Here is a 21,282-nt window from a genome sequence, read left to right on the forward strand (position 1 = left end):
GTGAAAAGTCTCCCCTGAGAGGGAAGTTGTGGCTGCCAGGAATGCCAAGTGAATTCTTTCTTGGGTTTTATGATGGAGGCTCTGGCTGAGGGACTTTACCCAGGGGACATGACCTCTTTGGAGTGTTAAGAGGTCCACTAATGACTGTAGCGGGGAGAGAGAGAGAGTTAGAGAGAGAGAGAGAGAGAGAGGGAGAGAGAGAGAGAGAGAGAGAGAGAGAGAGAGAGAGAGAGAGAGAGAGAGAGCTAGAGAGAGAGAGATAGACTGCTTCAACAGCCAAGGCACTACAAACATCACACGGTCTGGAAGAGGAGCTCTCTCACTCTGTCTCTTTGTTCATCCCTTTCTCTTTGTCTGTTTGTGTGTGGTCCACCATTACATGCAAATTTGTGCACACATTTACATGAAATGGTGGTATTGGCAGAGAAGGTGAGCGGACATGCAACCATTTTCAAAGTCCTGGCACCTGAATAGATTTTCGTTAAACTGAAGCTCAAGTCCCTTGGTGTTCAACCTCAGAGTCAGTATTGTCCATTCCATCATCGCAAAAATATTTAAGCAAAGGACACTGTCTGTGTGTTCTGCTCTCACTGTTTAGTCAGGGATCACATGAAACGAGAGCCACAAGAAAATTCAGGCAGACTCAAGGGATATGAACTTTAAGTGAATGCTGACATGGATGGTTAGGAAAACAGTGTTTGGAAGAAAACACTATAGGAAAAACTGTGGTATGCATGTCCCAAACAAACCAGAAATAAACACTGAAGTGTGTTTCCACTTGTAGCGTGTATATAATCTGTCAGAGAAAATTTAGGAGAAAACAAATAAACATAAGAAAGATGTGAAATAGGAATACCAACATCTTCAGCCTACAATGGGGGGATATTTTTAAAAGTTAAAAACTCAGATATAGAATCGTTCAACATTAAGAGACATAAAAGATAGCACACTGTAGCCGGTTAAACAACAGGCTACAGTGTGCTTATTAACAGGCAATGAAAGAGAAAATCCCTGTCAATATGATGAGGCACTTTCTGAAACCATGAAAGTACAAAGTGAAAGTCAACCAAGACAGATTGGTATTTGATTGGCAATTGTCTCTTTCCAGGTGTTGAAGAGAAACCAAACATTGAGGTGATCATTGTGCTGTGTACAGTCGCTGCAGCCACTTTCCTCTGGCTCATGTTCATCCTCTTCATCCGCAAGCTTAGGAAGGTAAGGCTTTGCATGCTTGCTTTTTTCAGTAACAGCATGAGACTGTTATTTCTCAAGAGATGAGGAATTAGCAAACTGACTGACATGGCAGATGAGAGATATTTGTGCAGCCTGTTTCAGGAACCTGATGACACCTCATTAGATCTTTATGCTATTGTGGATCACACGGACAGAAAATATGACTCATGCAATGGGAGAATTAGCTCAGCCATCATTTTGACTTCCACATTTTCTGACAACTGAGAAGTGGTGACCTCATATACTGTATAGCCTGTATAGCATAGGAGAACATTACAAACACTGGTGAGAATATCGTTGTGCCTTAAACTCCATTATGTAATGGCTTAGTGATCAAATCAGAGTTTGTCTTGTATTTGTTACTGATCAGTTAAAATGGAAGTAAATCAGTCAAATTTGTCATCATATTATATTGTGTTTGTCATCCTGAAATTCATGTTCATCCTGTAACCCCTGCAGCAGCCTGCACACTACAAGATGGGCCCGTCCATTATCATTGACCCTGATGAGTGTCCCCTAGAAGAGCAGAATGAGCTTCTTCAGTATGACAGCAGCAAATGGGAGTTTCCCCGTGACCGCCTAAGACTAGGTGAGTCCTGCATAATCCTACCAGAATTCTCAGCAATGTGATTCATATTAACAGGGTTAGCACAGGTAATGGCAAGGCACCAACTGCGGACTCAGTTATTCACTTGACCTGCACTGCACATTAAAAAGGTTAATATGCCTTTAATGGGGTTCTCTTGTACTTCAGGCTCCAGTGTGGGGCCTGGCAACAACATACACAGCCACATTATAGAATATGGAGGAGATGCCCCCCCTCCCCCTCTGAAGCTGGTGTGTAGGGCTATTACTTATCGGCGACCTGCTGCTGTCATCCAGCCTTAACTACACCATAAATTCCCTGGAGAAATGGCCTAATGGTCAGAGCCCCAGCAGGTTGTTTTAATTACAGACCCGTAGCCTGACTGACCGGGAATCCAGTCTGATTTACCGCCGCAGGAGTAGGACACCGTCATGTTGGCTCACTTACCAAATGTCCGTTTCCTCCGCCAGGCAAAACTCTCGGCCATGGAGCCTTTGGAAAAGTGGTGGAGGCTTCTGCCTTTGGGATTGACAAGCTCTCAACCTGCAAGACTGTTGCTGTCAAAATGCTGAAAGGTACTGTGTCAGTATTTTTACTACCAGAATCCATATCATAAATTTCAAAAATTCTCATATTCTAATGGACATATCATTGGAAAATATTAGGCACTTTTGTTGACAAAAATATTTTGATTATTTGTCACATAACCTCAGTTTGCCCTCATTCTCTTTCTGGTTCATAGAGATAGCCATGAGAAGGAGCCACCTCTCCAAATAGAGCAGTATTAACAACTCAACATACATTGTTGTCTGTGTAGCAGATGAATAAAAAGCTGTCATTTATTTCTTGTACACATTACAGACTTTGAGCTAAAGGAGCACATGTGCCTGCAGGAAGGCATGCAATGTGTGTTTCTTACAAAGGGCATTTAGAGGTAGAGCCCAAGACCTCTAACTGTGTCCCTGGTGAAGACATTAAGCTTTTACAGATATGACAGCATAGTTCCTCACACTGTCCAAGATCTGCAAGTGAAGAAGGGTTCAAAAGTGTACAATACAAGTACAAAATGACATACATTTGTTCATATTCTCAAGATTTTAAAGATGCAAACATTTGGAAACTATCCCTTGCATCCGGCCTTCATTTTTAAGAGGAATTACCCCCAAACCTATTCCAAAACCTTTCCAGATATTCACAGCAAACTTTATTCATCACATAAAAATGAGAACAGAAATGGCTTGAAGCTAGAATGAATAGTGGCTGGAGCACACTTTGTCATTCATTAGATTTTCTGTGGTCAAACTAACTTTGTTTTCTGCATGATTGGAGAAGCAAACTGTAGAGCTAATGACCAGTGTTTTGTGAAGTGAGGATGATGTATCTCGCTGTGGATGGTTAGATCTATTGGTCACTGTCATATCATTAATCATGCCTCAGTATTAATCTTAGGCTGTCTGAGAGCAACAGACTCTCTGGCTGTTCTGGCTCCTGGGTCAGAAATAATGGAAAGCAGCAGGCCTCTTCAAATTGGACATGGTTTGGTTAGAAACTCCCTGACTACTTTGGATTACAACTTCTAAATGTTATGAAGGTCAAAACAACATAAAGCACTAAAACTTAATTATAATAATTAGTATTAGCAGTTAAAAGTAATGACATTGCATCATTGTTCAAGCTTATCAAAACCAGGGATTTAATGTGAGTAAATTATTTTATTTTCCCCAGTTTTGTTGTCTCCTATCTTTACGGTGTGTGAGAAGAGAAGAGAAGAAGTGTTAACTTTGTTGTTTTAAAAGCAATATTTCCATTTTTTTAAATCATATTTAGATCAATATGAGATCTTTTTGTTGTGTTTTGTTTTTTATCTGTGCATGCAAACTATGAATGTGAAATCATTTAAATGTGCTCAACAGGCACAGAAAAAAAAATATTGAGTTGCAATAGCCATAGTTTTTTATGTGCATACAGATCCAAAATGGGGGAGACTCACAGAATACAAACCAATCTTTGGCATATGCATGCTAAAAGATGAAAATGTTCTGCTTAAGTTAAATATTTATTTCATTACTTTAGGCAGCAGCCTAAGAAAGAAAAAGAAGACCTGTCTCTGGTGGTCCACGATCACAGCCTAGATACAATTGAAAAAAAACTTCATGTTCTGTTCTGCTATTAAAATATTGATTCCATGTGTGCATATTCAATATTTATTTTAATGTGTAATGTGCTGCCTGTGCACCCCTGTGTATGAAAATATCTTATAACATGAGAAAAGATCAGTGTTTCCTATTCTGACTTTATTTTTTTTTTCATGCCATTATCTTTGCGTACCATCTTCACATATCTCATCTTGGATGATAGTTGATTTTTGTTAAATGGAAAATATTGCTGTTTCTACTAAATCTATACACTAGTGAGAATCTGTTCCTTATTATTCTTCTACAGAGCTTGGATTCTGAAATTAAATGAAAATAAACATGACAGAAGTCTTCAAATAAAATTAAAGGGCTTTAATGGAAAAAAGTATTGATATAAAAACAGACCTATTTCTTCAGCATATCTGGACATGTTGGCTGTGTTTATGTTGTAACAGGAGGAGCTACAACAAATGAGCGGAAAGCTCTGATGTCCGAGCTGAAGATCCTGATCCACATTGGCCATCACCTGAATGTGGTCAACCTGCTTGGAGCTTGCACCAAGCCTGGAGGTGAGCCAAAAACAAGCTTAATGATCAAGGAAGCTTTGATATTTAATCCAGTTCTTTTGATATGAGGATAGGGTTGATTAGTATCAGTCTTTGCCTGTAAAAGTGACCCTAGCAATTCAGTTCGCCAAGGAACATACCAAGTTCTTGATTCAAATCTGACCTGGGACTTTAGATGCATGTCATCCCCATCTTCCCATCTCTTTTGCTCTGAACTGTCAAATAAAGCTGAAATATCATACAAATAATGTCAAAAAATCACTATCTTCACAGGTCCATTAATGATGATAGTGGAGTTCTGCAAATATGGCAACTTGTCCAACTATCTAAGAGGCAAAAGAGGTGATTTCACTGTGTACAAGGTGAGTAACAAGTTTCAAGGCATGGTCTTCTTTTGTGCTCATGCTCCCTCATCATACTTATGTCAAGCTTGTCCACAGTGTTAGCAGGGAGTAAATATTTTGACAGCCATACAGGAAAAAAAACACTTGCATGTCAGCAGCAGCACTGAGCTGCATCTCATTTATCATGACATGTGTGTGCTGGTCAGAGCCAGGATGGCAAAGCAGTGTCATCAGGGTCAGGCTGCGAGCTGAGCGAACTCATGAAGCGCCGTCTGGAGAGCGTGGCAAGTACCGGAAGCTCAGCCAGCTCTGGCTTCATCGAAGATAAGAGCTACTGCGACTCAGAGGAAGAGGAGGAAGGTAAGAGCTAAGCAAGTCTTCCTTCCCTACACCATCCGCCTCTGTCTCTTCCTCCTGCCTCCTCCCTCCTCCCCACTCACCTCTGCTCCACCCTTTCTACTCGGGAACGAAGGCTTCCCCCCAAATTGTTTTTTTGCCAAAGCCTGATGGGACATTTCCTCCTCCTGTTCAGCAGTACAATCACTGCAGCAGGAGCCACTGTCACCCCACTGAGTCTGCGGAGGCCTCTGTTTATTTCCTGTCCTGACCTGGGTGTTTGTCTGATCTTGGGCTCAAGCCCAGCCCTGGCGCATCGGCCATGTTATTCCTGATGTGTTATTTCTGGTTTGATTAGCTGTTTACTCAGGTGGAATGGTGGAAGAAATCCTTTTGAGTTCCTCCTCTTTGACCCCCAGTCAATACGCTGGACCTATAATCACACGTTTCACCTAACATCTGAAAAATAGGAGGAATTGGAATTTGTTTTTATCTCTCATGTATGAAGGATATTTTTAAGACAGAGAGGGTGGGAGGAGGTATATACGTGACAAGATGGATAATTATAATGGTGTATTACATTCAGGGACTTTCAGTTTCCACTTTCCCTAAGGGATCATCACAGTTTCACATAATCAGATTTATTTGACAAGACTACAGAGATCGTGTGCACTGATGATCATTGTGACTGTCTGAGCATGTACAAATGCATAAGGATGTATGAGGATTTTTTTTTTCTTACTTTAAATGCCCTATTGATCATAAAAATCCATCTTGTATTATTATTATTATTGTATTGTTAAGATTTTCAGTTTCTGTCTTTTTTGTTTTGCAGAGCCTGAGGATTTATATAAGAGAGTACTGACAATGGAGGATTTAATTTGCTACAGTTTTCAAGTTGCAAAAGGCATGGAGTTCTTGGCTTCACGCAAGGTATGCTCTTTCATAAGAAAAGTACAATAAAAATTTTATTTTCTCACATAGAAAAACATAGAAATCTATAGATTTCCTAAGCTGATTGTGAATTGATTGTGATTTCATTTCAACTTGATGACTTGAACTTGACCTCATTTCATTTCATTTTTTATTTTGTGTTGTTTTTTGTCTGCATCTGCTGCATGAAAAATACTGGCTCATGAAAGGAAAATGTCACATTAGCTTTCATTCATTTTTAAGGTCATTCATAAGTTTGGTGAGAGCGGATGGGACTGATTAGTGAATGAAACTATTGTTGTAAATAGCCTCTATAGAGCATTTCTTAGCCTGGATATGGAACACATCATCTTCTATTGTAATATCTCTGATGACTGTAACATGTGTTGCTCAGTGAACTGCCGTGGGTTATAGCACACACAGAGCTGTTGTGAAGTAAATTACGTGCAGAAAACTTCAACTTGTGCATGTAAATGCCACATCTAATCACTGTTACAATTTTTCTGCCCTTCCTTTCATTAGTGCATCCATCGTGATTTGGCTGCACGAAACATCCTGCTTTCTGAAAACAATGTTGTGAAGATATGTGATTTTGGACTTGCCAGAGACATCTATAAAGATCCAGACTATGTGCGCAAAGGAGATGTAAGTGTATTCAACAGGCAAGCCTTGAAATCTTTTGTATTATAAGGTATGTTTCCACTTGACTGCCATTCTCTGTTTTGCAGAGGGAAAAAATGCAGTTCCTCAAAAGCCCTTACTTTAATAGTCAAGACATAAAATTGCCTGCTGCTGCTGACTTGGCAAAAACAAAAGAGAAGTGGAGTAAACTCAACAGTTCTTGTAAATGTCATATTAAATAGTTGAGATCAGGGTTTGTCTGAATACCAGAAGCAGGCCCCTTGTCCTACTCATACAACTCAAACTAAATGACAGCATAATGACCAATGGTTTTGAGGAGTGTGAAGTCCACACAGGTGAGATGAGATACAGAAGTACATTGTTTCTTATCTGTGCACAGGCTAGACTGCCCCTCAAGTGGATGGCTCCTGAGGCCATTTTTGACAAGATCTACACAACTCAGAGTGACGTGTGGTCCTTTGGAGTTCTCATGTGGGAGATCTTCTCTCTGGGTAAGTGCCTTGATTCAGTGTGGACCACTGATTTTATCCACCAGACTCACACAAGTGGACTCAATTTGCACTAATTAGCATACTCAGTTGATTGCATCTAAAAATCTATCCTCTTCTATAATGCAGAGGTACAGATGAACCTCGCTTATGCAAACTTAAATTGTAAAGCCAAGTAAATGCATACAATTAACAAAAAAACTGGAGCCAAAAATAAATTCTAGATTATTAATTGTGCAAAACTATTGGGATTGCCTTTTATACATAAAATATTACTCCATTTCAGCTTTACTTGTTTTCATTATTAGTATTAATTACATGTATGTACAAAGCATGAAGGACTCTTTCAGTTAAACACAAGATTGTATTATCAGACATGTTTAGTGAGCAGAGACTGTCTACTGGGCTAGCTTGGTGCCCCGAGTATGGCGTCTCACCAGATGCACTGGGTAATAACTGTCTTCTACTGCTGCATAATTGTGCCTGTGGGACAAAGAGGGCTTGCATTGTCAGCTTGAGAAAACTATTTTCATGCGGCTCGTGCAAAAACATTAGATAGTTAGTTAGACTGTGAACTTCAGTATAGGCGGGGGACATTAAAAAAGAGAGAACACCTCCTGTTTAAGCCATTCATTTCTTCCCAGCTGGCAATACAAATTCCCTGTAACCAAGCAGCTAATCAATGTAAGTGTCTGCCCCTGCTGTGAAACCACTGCGACCTTTAAAACAGCATTATGTGTCAGTGCATGACTGTCTATGCACCGTGGCCCACAGCTCACCACACGTTTCTATAGCAAGACTCAACATGAAATATTGTATGTTAAAATGTCACCATGGGAAGCAAGGGCAACATTAAGAGTTCATGTAAAAAAAGAGAAAACTCTTAAATGGATGTAGTGCTATACTGTACCTTTGATTGTGCTGCTTTTGAAACACCACCCAACAGTTTCACCACCCAGTGCAGTTCCAAAGAAAACTGTGTGAAATATTCTTCAAGATGTAAAGCCCACTGACGTCACACAGGCACTTTCTCTTTCTTTGCTTCTTTCTTTCAGTCTCTCTCTCTCTCTCTCATCCATGCTCAGACACATTCACGCTCTCATCACGCTGAAGAAAAACTCACACATCTGGGTAGTGTTAGTGGGGCCTCAGAAAGATAAATCAGGAAACAAGGAAACAAAATGAACAAGAAAAAAGGTAAAGAAGGAGCCTTGCAACTGGGAAATATATGGCGGTCAAAAAGTTAAGCTGGTTTCCAAGGAAGCCCAAGTTTGTGCAGATTGCTTTGTGAACCAATATTCTGGACATATTGTCTATCCAATTTTTTGACATAGAACTGCTGCCAAATTTTGACCCAATCTGTATGAGTTACACAATATATTTGTTTGGAGCAATTTTACTGTGATGTAGAATGAGAAACATTCCATCTCCAACTCACAGTGCAGAGGAGCTTTACATGCTCTATTAGCTCAAAGTCCTCCTTACTACCCATGTCCCCCACTTCAACCTGCTTGACAAATACCTTCCATTGGTAAGAAGTGAATTAAGTAAGTCAAGTTAAATCAGATTGTTCCTTTGTCTCATATATTTTTGTATTGTTACCTACTGTACTGCATCGTTGCTGCAGGTAATTGCATTTATTGTGATTCACAAACATGCCTTTGGGACTTGGCAGCATCAGATCTTGATTGTTTGAGAATCACCTAGGCGAGAACTGCCAGCCTCGGGCATCACAGCACCATCCAAAAAAAATACTTTGTGGGTAATTAATGTACCTGGACAGACTGCCAAAATATTCACAAATTATGGGAAACACTGATGTAGGTGAAAGCACTAAGCAAAGAATACCAACTTACAAACTTATCTTTTTAACATAATGTTGTTCATCCCTTAACGGTCCACTATTTTAGCACTTCTTGGCATATTTGCATCACTCATGAGTTTCTGTTTAACTTGTCTGTAATGGTTTAATGACACTAAAAATAATCTTGAATTGTTTTGGGTTTTTTTCGCCATCTGTATGCCTCTCTCTCTCTCTGTCTCTCACACACACCATCAGCATTTTATCAAAAAGATAAATATTGTGTCCACAGGGTTTGTATTTATGAAATGTAACTGTGTGATAAGTGTCTGCCTCTCTGTCCCCTCCCAGGTGCCTCACCATACCCTGGCCTCCAGATTGATGAGGAGTTTTGCTGCAGGCTGAAAGAGGGGACCAGGATGAGAGCCCCAGAATACTCTTCCTCTGAAATGTAAGGATTCTTGTCACTACTTTGTACTTTAGGAGAACACACTGTCACAGAGGGGGTTTAACAAATGAATAGACAACTATCATTCTGTCTACATGATTTCCTCTCAGCCAGAGGAGCCTTGTGTGTTCCTTAGCCAGCTGCATAGCCCCTACTGTACTTTCTCTTAAGGGTAATTATCAGGGAGCTTACACAGGCCAAGAATTTAAAGGCAACAAGTGAAAGCCTCCCATATCAATACACAGCTGGGAAGAGGCACCGTATCTTTTTTTCCTCTTCATTGTTGGCTCCAAACACCACCTGATAAGAATCCTGAGAAATCCTGGCCTGAATGTTGGCAAGAGGAAACATTAGCTTCTGATCAGCTCTGGGATGGCAGGCTTGAAGTTAAGATCCATTTTCTTACTGATATTGATGGAGCTGAAACTGAGCCCCACGTTAAAAGCAGGGTCTGGGACACAGTGGAAGTAGCCCCAGCAAGGAGAAGGAGCAAAGACTAGACTTTTTTCCCTCTTTGACTCCAGGCTAGTGGATGGTGTAAATAAATATCTGTGGGGAAACAGAGGGTCTTCTCTTTTTTATCAATATAGTTCATCAGTGATGCAGTTAGACCCAAGAAATCTCTTTTGTATTCAAGACAGCAGCCAGCCAGGCTGGCATGAAAACTGCAGCTGTCCTGTCAAGCACCTGTGTTTTTCGATGATGTTTAAACCAATCCAGACCCAGTGATCTTATCTTGTGCTCTACATCTGAGTCTTGCTAGAATACCGCACACTTTATCCTATAGTGAATATGTGTGTGTAGTGTGTGGTTTTAATTTAAAATGGTGCATGTGATCAAACTCCATTTGCCTTTATTTATTTTGAAAGGGTAAATACTCCACTTATTCTTGATAATAATGTAGTATCAAAAGGTCTAGAGTTTTAAAGCATGTTGCACCAACTGGAACCAACTGAATGGATTTATCTACTTAACAAAGGAGATGGTGATTGGACATGACCAGCAGAATCCAATCCAGACTCTGCTTTTCAAACGTCAAAGTTTAAGATCTGTAGATCCAGACCAAGTGGTGCCAAGAATCTTTCTTACTCTACTCTTGCTCCCCATCTTGGTTCAAAGCAACACATTGACAGAGAAAAAAAACATAAATGCCAGATTATATGCTTTTGGTATGTTCATGACTGTGAGGTCTGCCTTGAATTTATAGCCAAGATAAGACCTGCAGATAACATTTTAAATGAGATGCAATTGGACAAAATTCCTCTGGTTCCCCTCCAGAGGTCTGATGTTGATCACATGTGTCTGTATATATGGATGATGAAAAGGACAGAATTTTGCATGCAGTGGTGACTGATAGAGTAGATTTGTGCCACTGCTGCACTGATTTATCAGGAATGTGACCTGTCGCTTGTTTAGAGGATCCCTAGTGGCTTAGCGTCCGTCTGGCCTGATGCATTTCAGAAGAATTTGGACGATGTTGAAAATAGGATGCTCACTTCCCAACCCACACACTTACCCAACTGGACGAACTATTAGAGCACTAAGGAATCTTAAACCCACAATGGTCCCACAGCAATACCATCCTCCCTGAAGACCCAAAACATGTGGGGGAGGGCAATTTATTCTCATTACGGAGCAGACAGGAAGTGTGGTTTTAATTGTGCAGTCACACAATGTGTCTACGTGCCCCCCCCACACACAATGATAAATGTGATCATGTGCTCAACATCCTGTCACTGTTAGGAGTGCTACCACCTGGCCTACTATGTACTCATTAACATGGGAATCACAGCCGCTTGGCTTCCTGCAGCCAGACCTGACAGCAACACAAGGACCAGAGCCTTGTCAGTTGAAGTCTGGGTGCCCTAAACACAAACACAGATGTGGAGGGGGTGAGGGGGTCAACACAGCAGCAACAGACCATCTGCGCTTTACAGCAATTTTCTCCAAACTTTAGATTGACTAAAACTGGTGCCAATAAGGGAAACACAATGGGCTTAATGGGCACCTGGCTTTATTTACATAAAACTTGGGATTTATTGAGGGGCTTTTTGCAGCAGAAACGTGATAGGGATCCATCATTGAATGGTTCCAGTCATTAACATGCTGAGAAGTTGATTTAAGCAGCAGCCGTGGTGCACTGTTTCTAAATTCCTCCACAAATGAGACAGGCCATTGCGATGGAAACTCACATAAAGGCTCTGAATCTTCCCACATGGGCAGAGATGCTGACAGCCTGTCGGAGACCTGAGGGGGCTACATGCACTAGTCTTCACACCAAGACCATCAGGGAATCAGATACAGCCCCAGAGGCTCAGGATCAGTGGAAAATAGAGAACAGGATACATAGGAATACGCTAGATGACAGTCAATTTCGACGAATACCACATATAGGTCACCTGTGTGTCAGCCTCCATATGCAGGGGTCTGTTTAATGAAAAAAAGCAACTCACACAAGATGTCACTGCCAATCAAAGTAGTCCTAACACTGTGGATAGTTTTCCCTCTTGGTAGTGAGGTGCTACATGTGTTTCATCCTTTCCATCCCATTTTACAAAATACTAACCTAAATACACCTTGGAATTTTTTTTGTTTTGTTGTGTGTTAATTCCCTGATCATTCACAGCAGCTTCTTACGTGGTAGTGGAGTTCTCTGTGAGGCTGTATGGATACCATAGAAACACATGGAAAATGTAAAAAAAAAAAAAAAAAAAGAGGACACATGGGTTGCTCATACATTCCACTCCAAACCTCATAATTGCAGATCACCAGTAAACCAAATATATATTTTTTGTTTTGTGCCTGTCACGATTTTAGCCATGTCAGCTTTTTTATATATTTTATTACCTCTGCTGTCAGCATACTGCAAGTTAGTAAAGAAGAGGAAATTTGTAATTATAACAATATGAAAATACTCCTCACAAATGCAGATGCCTGATGTGTTTCTATGGAGCAATGTCAAATCAGTTATTTTTTCTTTGCTTGTAGATATCAGACCATGTTAGACTGCTGGCAGGGGGAGCCACTCGAGCGACCAACTTTCACTGAGCTGGTTGAGCGGCTGGGAGACCTGCTTCAGGCCAGTGTACAACAGGTATGCTAGAAGAAGCGCTCATGGACAGTAAGAAAAATACATACTGCATACTACTAATTTGCTCATATTCTTTTCCCCATTTTTTGTGAAAGAAATCAGGTGAATTTGCTTAGGTTTCAAAGGGTTAAATTACATCTGTTCACCATGACCCACAAATACAGGTGCCGGTTAGGAAGCAACTCCAGATCTATACCCACACATACCTTAGGACTCGTGCTGTATTGTGTCTCTACATTTTAATCCGTATTAGTCACTAGTTCCGGATGGTGAGTCACACACATTGCAGGCATTCAGGAAGCATCATCACTGAGTTGAGCCCTGCCGCCCGAAGATGAGGCAAAGCGGCGTCTAGCCCAAGGGGGTGCTTAGAGTAACTGAAAGGAAGTCACACTCAACACAAGCATGTGGCTGCCTTTGAAACGGCACCATCATAAGGCGAACCGCACTTCAAAACCTTTGGAAAAACAAAGTAATTGTTACTGTGACGCAACATCACATTGTGTACTACGAAAAACTATAAAACATCAGAAACTCTTGGAAGTTTGTAGATGTTGTAAGCATAGGAAAAGGTCCTGAAGCTCACCAGCCATTTGTTCTAATCAGGTCTGCAAATATGCACTGGCAGAAAAATACCAATATTTCATTGTGTTGTCCAAAATATTATCACAAACTGGTGAACTGAATTTTTTCCCGACATGGTGAAATCTGCTGTTCACACAAATAAGAAAAATGTTTTTGAAGTCGTCATCATGACTTCCTTGACGCACAAAATAAAAGATTACCTTTTATAAATCATCAAGGCGCTTAGAATAAAAAAAAAGGCAAATACACCAGGGAGAATTCCCTATATTTCAAACGAAGACAGGTCTCCTTTTGTGGTAAAAGACTAACAAAGTGTTATTGAGAAGAATAGAAGTTGAAAGAGGGGAGGTTAACATCAACTATCTGATGATAGAAAGTTGGCCCCATCTCCTACAAGAACAGCATTTTCAGTCATGAGGATGTGCAAGATGCCCGTAGATATCTTGCTTCTCAAGATAATAGGATTTTGTCAAGATAGTCCATCACTTTATACAGTCAGACAGGCACGCAAACAAAGGAATTACTGTAGACTACACAGCAGATTCTGTAGTGAAGTAATAGGATATGAGGACAATGCCAGACCTCACATCACATAAAACTGCAGCATGTAGCGTTACAAACGGCTTTGTGAAAGCCATCCTCATGGGAAACAAACCAGACTTGATGCAAAGAACAATTGAAGATTTTAACTCTCCATTCATATAGCTCTTATACCCTGTAAGACAGTGGGTCTCAGACTCAACCCTTTACAGGCCGTCAGCAGTACTTTCTCCAGCAACATCTTGTCCTCACCCCAGTCGAGGCCTGGCCGTTCTATATTGGATTTACGAGGCATGACCTTAGTTTCTTTGGCCGCTTGCCTTGGCCTGTGGGTACTAGATGTTTGTACAGCCAGCATCGCCTATGGACTTCCCTAAGCCTGTCATCTTCATCACATATCATTTGAATCATGCTCGAATAAGCCTGTCCTCTTCCATTTTCTGGTTGTTTCAGGAGGGGAAGCATTACATACCCATCAACACAGCCCTGCTGGGTAAGGAGGGAGACCAGACCACCACTGTGATCTCAGAGGAGACACCTACACGACCTGTCTCGCACCGCGACTCAGGGAGTACCTGGTAAGAGCAACATGCTGCACTGACTTTAGCTTACATGAAACCTAAACAAAAACATGTTCAATCTATACATACATGACCAGGCATTTCTGTTTTATCTGTTCCATCCTTTGATGTAGAATTGACTTGTGTCTTTGTCATGAATCTGTTATTCTAGCATATGATCATATCATTGATATTCAGAGAAAAGCAGTCACTTTAGTTTAAACACGCTTAAATCTGTCCTCAAACTGTTAAATGTTAACAACATTGAGTGTATTTTGCTGATGTAACACCTAAATCATACCGCACTTTACAGTGAACACCATGCAAAACATTTTACATTCCATTAATATAGATTAGGCTATAGTTCATGTGGTGCCCAGACTCTATAGAACATTTGGGTCTGATTTGAGGACAATGAGAGGTCTGACTGGCCTTTGATAAGAAATACACCCATGGCAGCTTGATGGCCACAGAGCTCAGTGTTATGGCCCCTGCAAGGAATTTCCCTCAAAACCACTGAGCTCGCTTCAAGATTTATATCCACTTAAAACAATATTTGTTGAGCTCTTGGATTTTCACGGGTCCTACAAGTGTGTTTATTGAGAAGGTGTTGAAAAGCAGTAATGACAGTTATCCCTAAAGCTAAATTAAGCAGACATTTTAGCCTTTCAGTGTTGAAAAGCAAAGTAAACAAGTTGTGTTTTCTAAGAACAATGTCTGTGATGATATACACTGTTGAGCTAAATGATTAGGTTCCTGTAGTTTTATATTTTGAACTTTGCCTTTTGGCACCAGTGCAACAATGGGACTTTCTGGTCAGAACATTTGGGGTATTTTGGAGTGTTACCCTGGAAATATTTTCTTGCCAGGAACATCAAGATCCGTCCTAGTAGTGTGAAAACCTTTGACGAGGTTACCATGGAGAACGGGACAAATGAGAACCATGGGGTAAGTTATTCACCGTGATTTTGCAGTCACACTCAGAACATAAACCTAAAACAGAAACAGGCGCTCGGTCCGTGCTCTAACTTTCCTAAATGCACCAATTACTTTGGTGACAGACGTTTGACATTTAAAGGGAAACTCCATGTACTCTGCCAACGGAAATCATGTTTTTCATCGTAATATGTGTTCACAATTAGTGATTGCACAAGAGGATGCAATGTGAATTTTGATTTGTGGTGGATTTATTGTTATTTGTTTCTTAAAATATTTTTTGTTTAGTCACATAAAATGCTGGAATTTGGGGGTTTTAATTTCTCTCCCCTCCACCCAACAGGGGGGTCAGTCAGACAGCGGGATGGGCCTGTCCTCTGATGATATGAAGACTCTGAAGCGGCTGGAGTCACTGGCAGGTCGACCCCTCAGCATAATGGCTCTGGCGTACGTACATTACAGCGCATGACATCCCTCTATAAGCCCAGGAGATAACACAGCAACACATATACAAATACACACACTCACTCTCACAATCTGGAAGAGCCTCCCGTCCACGCTGCCTGGAAACTCCCCCCACTGAGCTGGAATGTAGACGTTATAAGTGTCATACACACACACTCACACACACACACACACACACACACACACACACACACACACACACACACACACACACTCAGGCACATACACAAGGTCCCTTTCACCTAAAAAACATCAATGGCTAGTTTTCCCTTTTGTCAGAAGAAACCATGTGAGAGAGAGGGACAGTGGCACAAAGGAGGAGTGGGAGGGTTAAAGCCCCAAGGTGACAAGCAAAAGGACTGAGCACAAAAGCAGACTGGAAGCGTCATTCTGGGTTTGGGTGTTTTAAGAGCACACACTAAAACTCCTTTGTTTTTTACCAAAAGAGTGTTTGTCCCAGTCGATATGCCTCCCAGACTGTTTGAGCCATGGCTAAGTTTAATACATAGATATGCATTCTCCATACACTCCAAAATATTGTGCAACATGGATCTTATTCAGGCCAGTGTATAAAATTGGCACAGAGAATCAGTTGAGGACAATATAGTCTCCAGTTTAAGTCCGGGGTGGTTATTTGAGGATTTAATGTGTAAAGACAAATCTAAGGCACACTTCTGTGATTCCGTTTTTTATTAAACTCTCTGTACATAAAGTATGACTTAAATATGAGTTTACTGCCGCCATTGGCTGAGTTAATTTGTTGGGTCATACCCCTGGACTTAATAACTACACTTAAGGCTCATGTGCCGCTGTGTTCTGCATGTAAGTGACTCTGATATTTCTTTAGAGTATTATAGCTGACTCATAAAACATAGAAGATAAAATAGCAATCGAATGAATGGTCTCAAAGCAAATCTTTATATATGCCCTAAATTAGGAAGAAAGAGCAAAACCTCTAGCAAAAAAATGACATCATCCGCTAATGGGGGAGAAACTTAGCCTCTTATATCTTTACTTAACTTAAATCCCTTTCTGTGCATGGTACAAAATGTAGTGCTACCACCAGGGCCTCTGCCACAGGTTAATGAATCAGTCCAGGCATGCAGAGAATGATCTACATTTTGAAAGGGAGGGCGCTCTTGCTGGGCTGCCACTCAATCACTGCCACATTTGAACTTATAAGGGTTTTCAAGGGCCTCCCCAGGAAACATTTAAACACATCTTTTGCCCTGGGTCTCACCTTCCTGTTGCTGAGAATGTTGTTCATTTCTTTTGCCCCTCCAACAATCTGCCCTAATGTACCACCACCCTAGAGTTTGGCAGGGCAATACTATTCTGTTGTGGCCTGTTTTTGATGCCCAGTTTACCAAGTAATTGTTCATCAAGATCAGCATTCCAGTACTGCTCCGTCATTTACTCCCACTGGGCGCTGACCCTTTGGCCTTGGGAGAGGAGCTCTGGAAACCCCTAGCAACCCCCAAAGACAATAGGAGGCAATTACTCATATTCTGAACATCAAGTGAAGCAGAAAAGCTCAGGATGATTGATTGCAATCATATATGAATGGGGAAAGAAGGTTTGCGAGAGGTATTTCTCCAATCCTAGAAGGCCAGGTCAGTAGTTGTGTCCTTGTGGAGAGCGATCTTCCCAAAATGTCTTGGAGAGAACAAACATCTCAAAGAAGCAAGCTCACAGAAGCATCTTGACATGTGCTTGACATCGCACATGACCAATTTAAGACACATGGCTGTTCGTTGATCCACCTATTTGAACTACTTTGTTTTGTACTCTGTTGCGCTGTCTGGACATGACGTGTCAGTGTTGCCATAAATCTCAGGGCTTCTCAGGTCTTGTCAGCCAAGTCACCCTCTGATAAATCTCTACTTATGATTTACCTGGCAACAGGACCTTTATGGATCCTCCATCCTCGTTAACCTCCTCAACTCCCATCAGTGGGGTTTGTCACTGCTGTGTGGTCAAGCCTTGAATCCACAGACCTTTATTTTAAAATCTAGTGGGGATCCAAGGGTTTCCAAAGACACCAAATATATCCTGCTGAATTACAGGGAAATGAGAATCAAATGATGCACAAGACATCACTCAGTATAAGCTTGATATAGCTTCAACGAAGCACTGCAGCCAGCGTATACACAATATGGATGTGTCACACAATGTGAGTGCTACTTAAGGGGAAATTTAAGGGAAAATCCTGGTTTAGGGGGTTACATATTATGTTGAATGTGTCATGGAAGCCAAAAATGCACACACAGAAAGACTGCAGGGGAATTTGGGTGAATTGGGAGGATTTGTTCTTGCTCTAACTATCTGGAGCTTTTCTTGGTCAGGAAGTCATGTTGTCACAGTTTGGATTTCAATGTTTCAATTCATATTTAAACGTGTTTCCTATGTCTTTGTTTTCAGGATGAAGGCAGTGAGTAAGAGTAAAGAGTCAGTCCTGACTGAGGGAGAGAAGGAAAAGTACCCACCAACAGTCCAATCTCTGGATTTCAGCCTGGAGGACTCGGCCCTGGACGCCGGGTTGGAGTGTCACAGCCCACCTCCTGACTACAACTATGTGGTGCGCTACTCCACCCCACCTGTGTAGCCCCCCCACCACCACCACCACCTCAGCCCCTGGAGAATCTGACTGATAGCCTCAAGGCCTCTTGCTTTGTTCTCCTCTCTTTTGACTCTATCTCTGGACTTCACAGTAAACCATAAAATGTCCTGCCTTCCCCCTCTTTAACATAGCTTTGTTCTTTACCGAGATTTGAGAGAGAATCATGTGAGACGCTCTGTTAAAAGTGTGGCTGTGTTGAATAAGGATGCTCTGAGATGCCTCCTTTTGTATCGCCTCGGCTCTAACTTGCATTTCGCCGGCCGTGCAGAACAACAAAACCTCTGGTCAGGCTGTCCATTCCTTGCCAGTTTCCACACAGAGCCCCACATTAATGCTGCTGGTCCTTTCCACATCCACTGTGATATCTCAAACAGCTAAAGACAGGCTCAGGTATTTCTTTGATCTACTGTGAAAACAAACAAAGCACAATTATTCCAGCTTTCGTACAGATTTTAACAAAATACAACACTTTGAGAATGTAAATGAAGTATGTGTTACCAGGAAAGTGTGTTACCACCTTGAAAAGAAAGGAGACAGGATAAGTGAGGCATTTCTTTTTTTTTTTTTTTTTTGAAATGAGACTATTTTACATCTACATTAATATTGTAAAATGTTGAAAACTGGAAAGTAATTTGATTGATTTGTATCCTGAATTATTCTTAATAGATACCTGTAAGGTTCAAGAGATGATCTTTTTACAATGTAGAAAAAAAATGACATGTTCCTGTTTCAGTACCTAGCATATAGATAGCAGTATAATGGTGCTTACTTAAGACGGGCATTGGGAAAAGGTTTCATGTTTGAGGGGTATTTTCTCCCACATTCCCATGAAACACGAAACGTTAGCATGAAATACTAGCGACACTAACTCAGGTTGATCTACAGTGATAAGAGAGAGGTGTTATCTGTTATTTAGTGGTGAACTGGTCTTTTCTAAACCCCCCATGTCAGAAGCAATCTTGAAAATGCCAGGTTAATGGAGGAAACTAGATAGAACTGGGTGATAGATCAGTCTGCTTTGGATAAAACATACCTCTCAACCATGAAGGCATTTTAAATGAAGAGCTATATTTAGATTCCTCCTCCATTCGCAATCTGGTCCTGTTACTGAAGAAACTCAAATGTGTGTTTATTTTGTTTTGAAACGCTGGAAAGAGGGGAAGCAAGAGGATACCAGGGAGCCACATGGTTTTGTTTATTTTCTTGTGTACTAAAGTAGTTAGAAAAATGAGATTAGAACACAGCTTCATAGGAACTGTCATCAAAAGCACTAGTCAAATAAACGTTGCGTATTTATTTAGATTGTAAACTTTGTCACTTAATTAATCCTGCTCTGTTGTTCATTTAGAGTCATGCAGAAACCTTAACCAAAGGATTTAGCAGCTCCCTCCTCCTGATATTAACATGGTATATTCAAGAATTTCTTTCCAGATTGATATGCTGTTTATGCTGCTGTATACATTATAGTTACATCGTAAAGCTGAGGGAATCTGCTTTTGCAGAGTGTGTAAAAGGAAATACTCTGTCCTTTGTCCTTTATGGCGGTTGTTAGTAAAGCTTGCAGGGCAGGCTACAGAAACTCTACATGTGTGTGAAGTTGGCACCAGGCTGGTCACTATATACTGGTCACTGTAAGTTATATTATCTGTGTTAACATATGTAAAATCTGTCATTATTTTTAAAAGGTGAGCATTTTATTTGTATTACAGAATATAATGGACATACTGTGGACCAAACCTTTCTTTACTTCACCAGCTAAAAGTCCAGCTTGTGTTATCAAACACATACCCTGTAGCAGTGTTGGTAGCTTCTGCTTTTTGACCACTAAATGGAACCATTTTTGTCACTAAAGTATAAAGTGGGTATTGTTAAAACCTGTCTCTAAACCCCTAAATGTTGCCAAATGATGTTTTGTCAAGTTTTGTTTTGTTTGTTTGTTTTTTTTGTGGAGGTGGAATGATTATGCACTGATACTTTATATCAAATATAATTTTTGTATTCTAAATGTATATTATTATTAACCAGCAGTATTGGGGGTCACACATTACAAAGTACTCAGATTTTATTTTTTGGAGTAATTTAACACTTAAGTCTTTTGAGTTATGTAATACATACTTTTTTTAAAAATAAGTCAGACATTACTTTTCCAGTATTATGTTATATTATGTCTTTCATCAGTTTCACATTCTGCTTATCATTATTATGTTCACTTATCATAAATTTCATGCCTCATTTGAACTGTTTGTTGTATCATTAAGGCTACTGCCATCATAGGAATATAATGCCAAACCTCTTTTGAATGCAAAAGTAAATACATTTATGTTGCACTGCATATCTTCATACATAGCAATGACTAATAACACCTGAAATAGTGCAAGCCATCATCCAAGATTTGTTCCATGTTTGTTTTGCTTGTTTGTTTTATTGTACAAAAGCTGTATATCACATTACTTTTACTGAAAGTAATGTTCCCCAACACTGTTAACCAAGTATATGAAGTAAATAAATGAATAAAGATCTATATATTTATACATTACTTGCAGTCTTGAGTCATAATTGTTCATTAATCTTTAATGATGAACATACCTTAACTCTAGTCAGGCATGCTACCAAGCACCAGCACAAAAGTTACTGGAACCTCGATTTCAGGACATTCATTAACCTCAAACATGTTGACTCACTGTCTGAACTTCAAAACCAAAAAGCAGAGGCTCTTGACTTTCAGCTGAGCCTTTTTGCATCTCTACACAGCCGATAGAGCTGGAGCTGCTGCAGCCCAACATGTGCAGGCTAAGATCATGCAGCTCCTTGGACTGTGAGAGACGCACTTCCCAATCAGGACAAGATGCCGACAGCCTGTCTGTTAACGGGGACAATGCCCCTCAGAACGAAAAGGAAGGAACTCTTAATCATCATGACCGGAGGACGCCACATGGTTTCCTATGGGACCGCAGTGCCCCTGGTTACGGGCAC

General features: G+C 40.6%; 1 protein-coding gene across 1 annotated transcript in view; it reads left to right on the forward strand.

Annotated features, from left to right (window-relative positions):
* kdrl (kinase insert domain receptor like) overlaps window positions 1-20,823 on the forward strand; it is a 45,618-nt gene extending 24,795 nt beyond the window's left edge. The window contains exons 16-30 of the mRNA XM_030062470.1: window positions 1,109-1,215; window positions 1,693-1,822; window positions 2,290-2,394; window positions 4,410-4,523; window positions 4,794-4,882; window positions 5,071-5,224; window positions 6,036-6,133; window positions 6,656-6,778; window positions 7,155-7,266; window positions 9,416-9,515; window positions 12,501-12,606; window positions 14,182-14,306; window positions 15,158-15,236; window positions 15,568-15,671; window positions 18,111-20,823. Of these exons, the coding sequence (XP_029918330.1) occupies window positions 1,109-1,215; window positions 1,693-1,822; window positions 2,290-2,394; window positions 4,410-4,523; window positions 4,794-4,882; window positions 5,071-5,224; window positions 6,036-6,133; window positions 6,656-6,778; window positions 7,155-7,266; window positions 9,416-9,515; window positions 12,501-12,606; window positions 14,182-14,306; window positions 15,158-15,236; window positions 15,568-15,671; window positions 18,111-18,294 (1,730 nt within the window). The 3' untranslated portion in view covers window positions 18,295-20,823. The remainder of the gene's footprint in view (window positions 1-1,108; window positions 1,216-1,692; window positions 1,823-2,289; window positions 2,395-4,409; window positions 4,524-4,793; window positions 4,883-5,070; window positions 5,225-6,035; window positions 6,134-6,655; window positions 6,779-7,154; window positions 7,267-9,415; window positions 9,516-12,500; window positions 12,607-14,181; window positions 14,307-15,157; window positions 15,237-15,567; window positions 15,672-18,110) is intronic.
* Window positions 20,824-21,282: the final 459 nt, after the last annotated feature.

This window comes from Myripristis murdjan, chromosome 10, assembly GCF_902150065.1.
Source record: "Myripristis murdjan chromosome 10, fMyrMur1.1, whole genome shotgun sequence".
NCBI classification, from domain to species: Eukaryota; Metazoa; Chordata; class Actinopteri; order Holocentriformes; family Holocentridae; genus Myripristis; species Myripristis murdjan.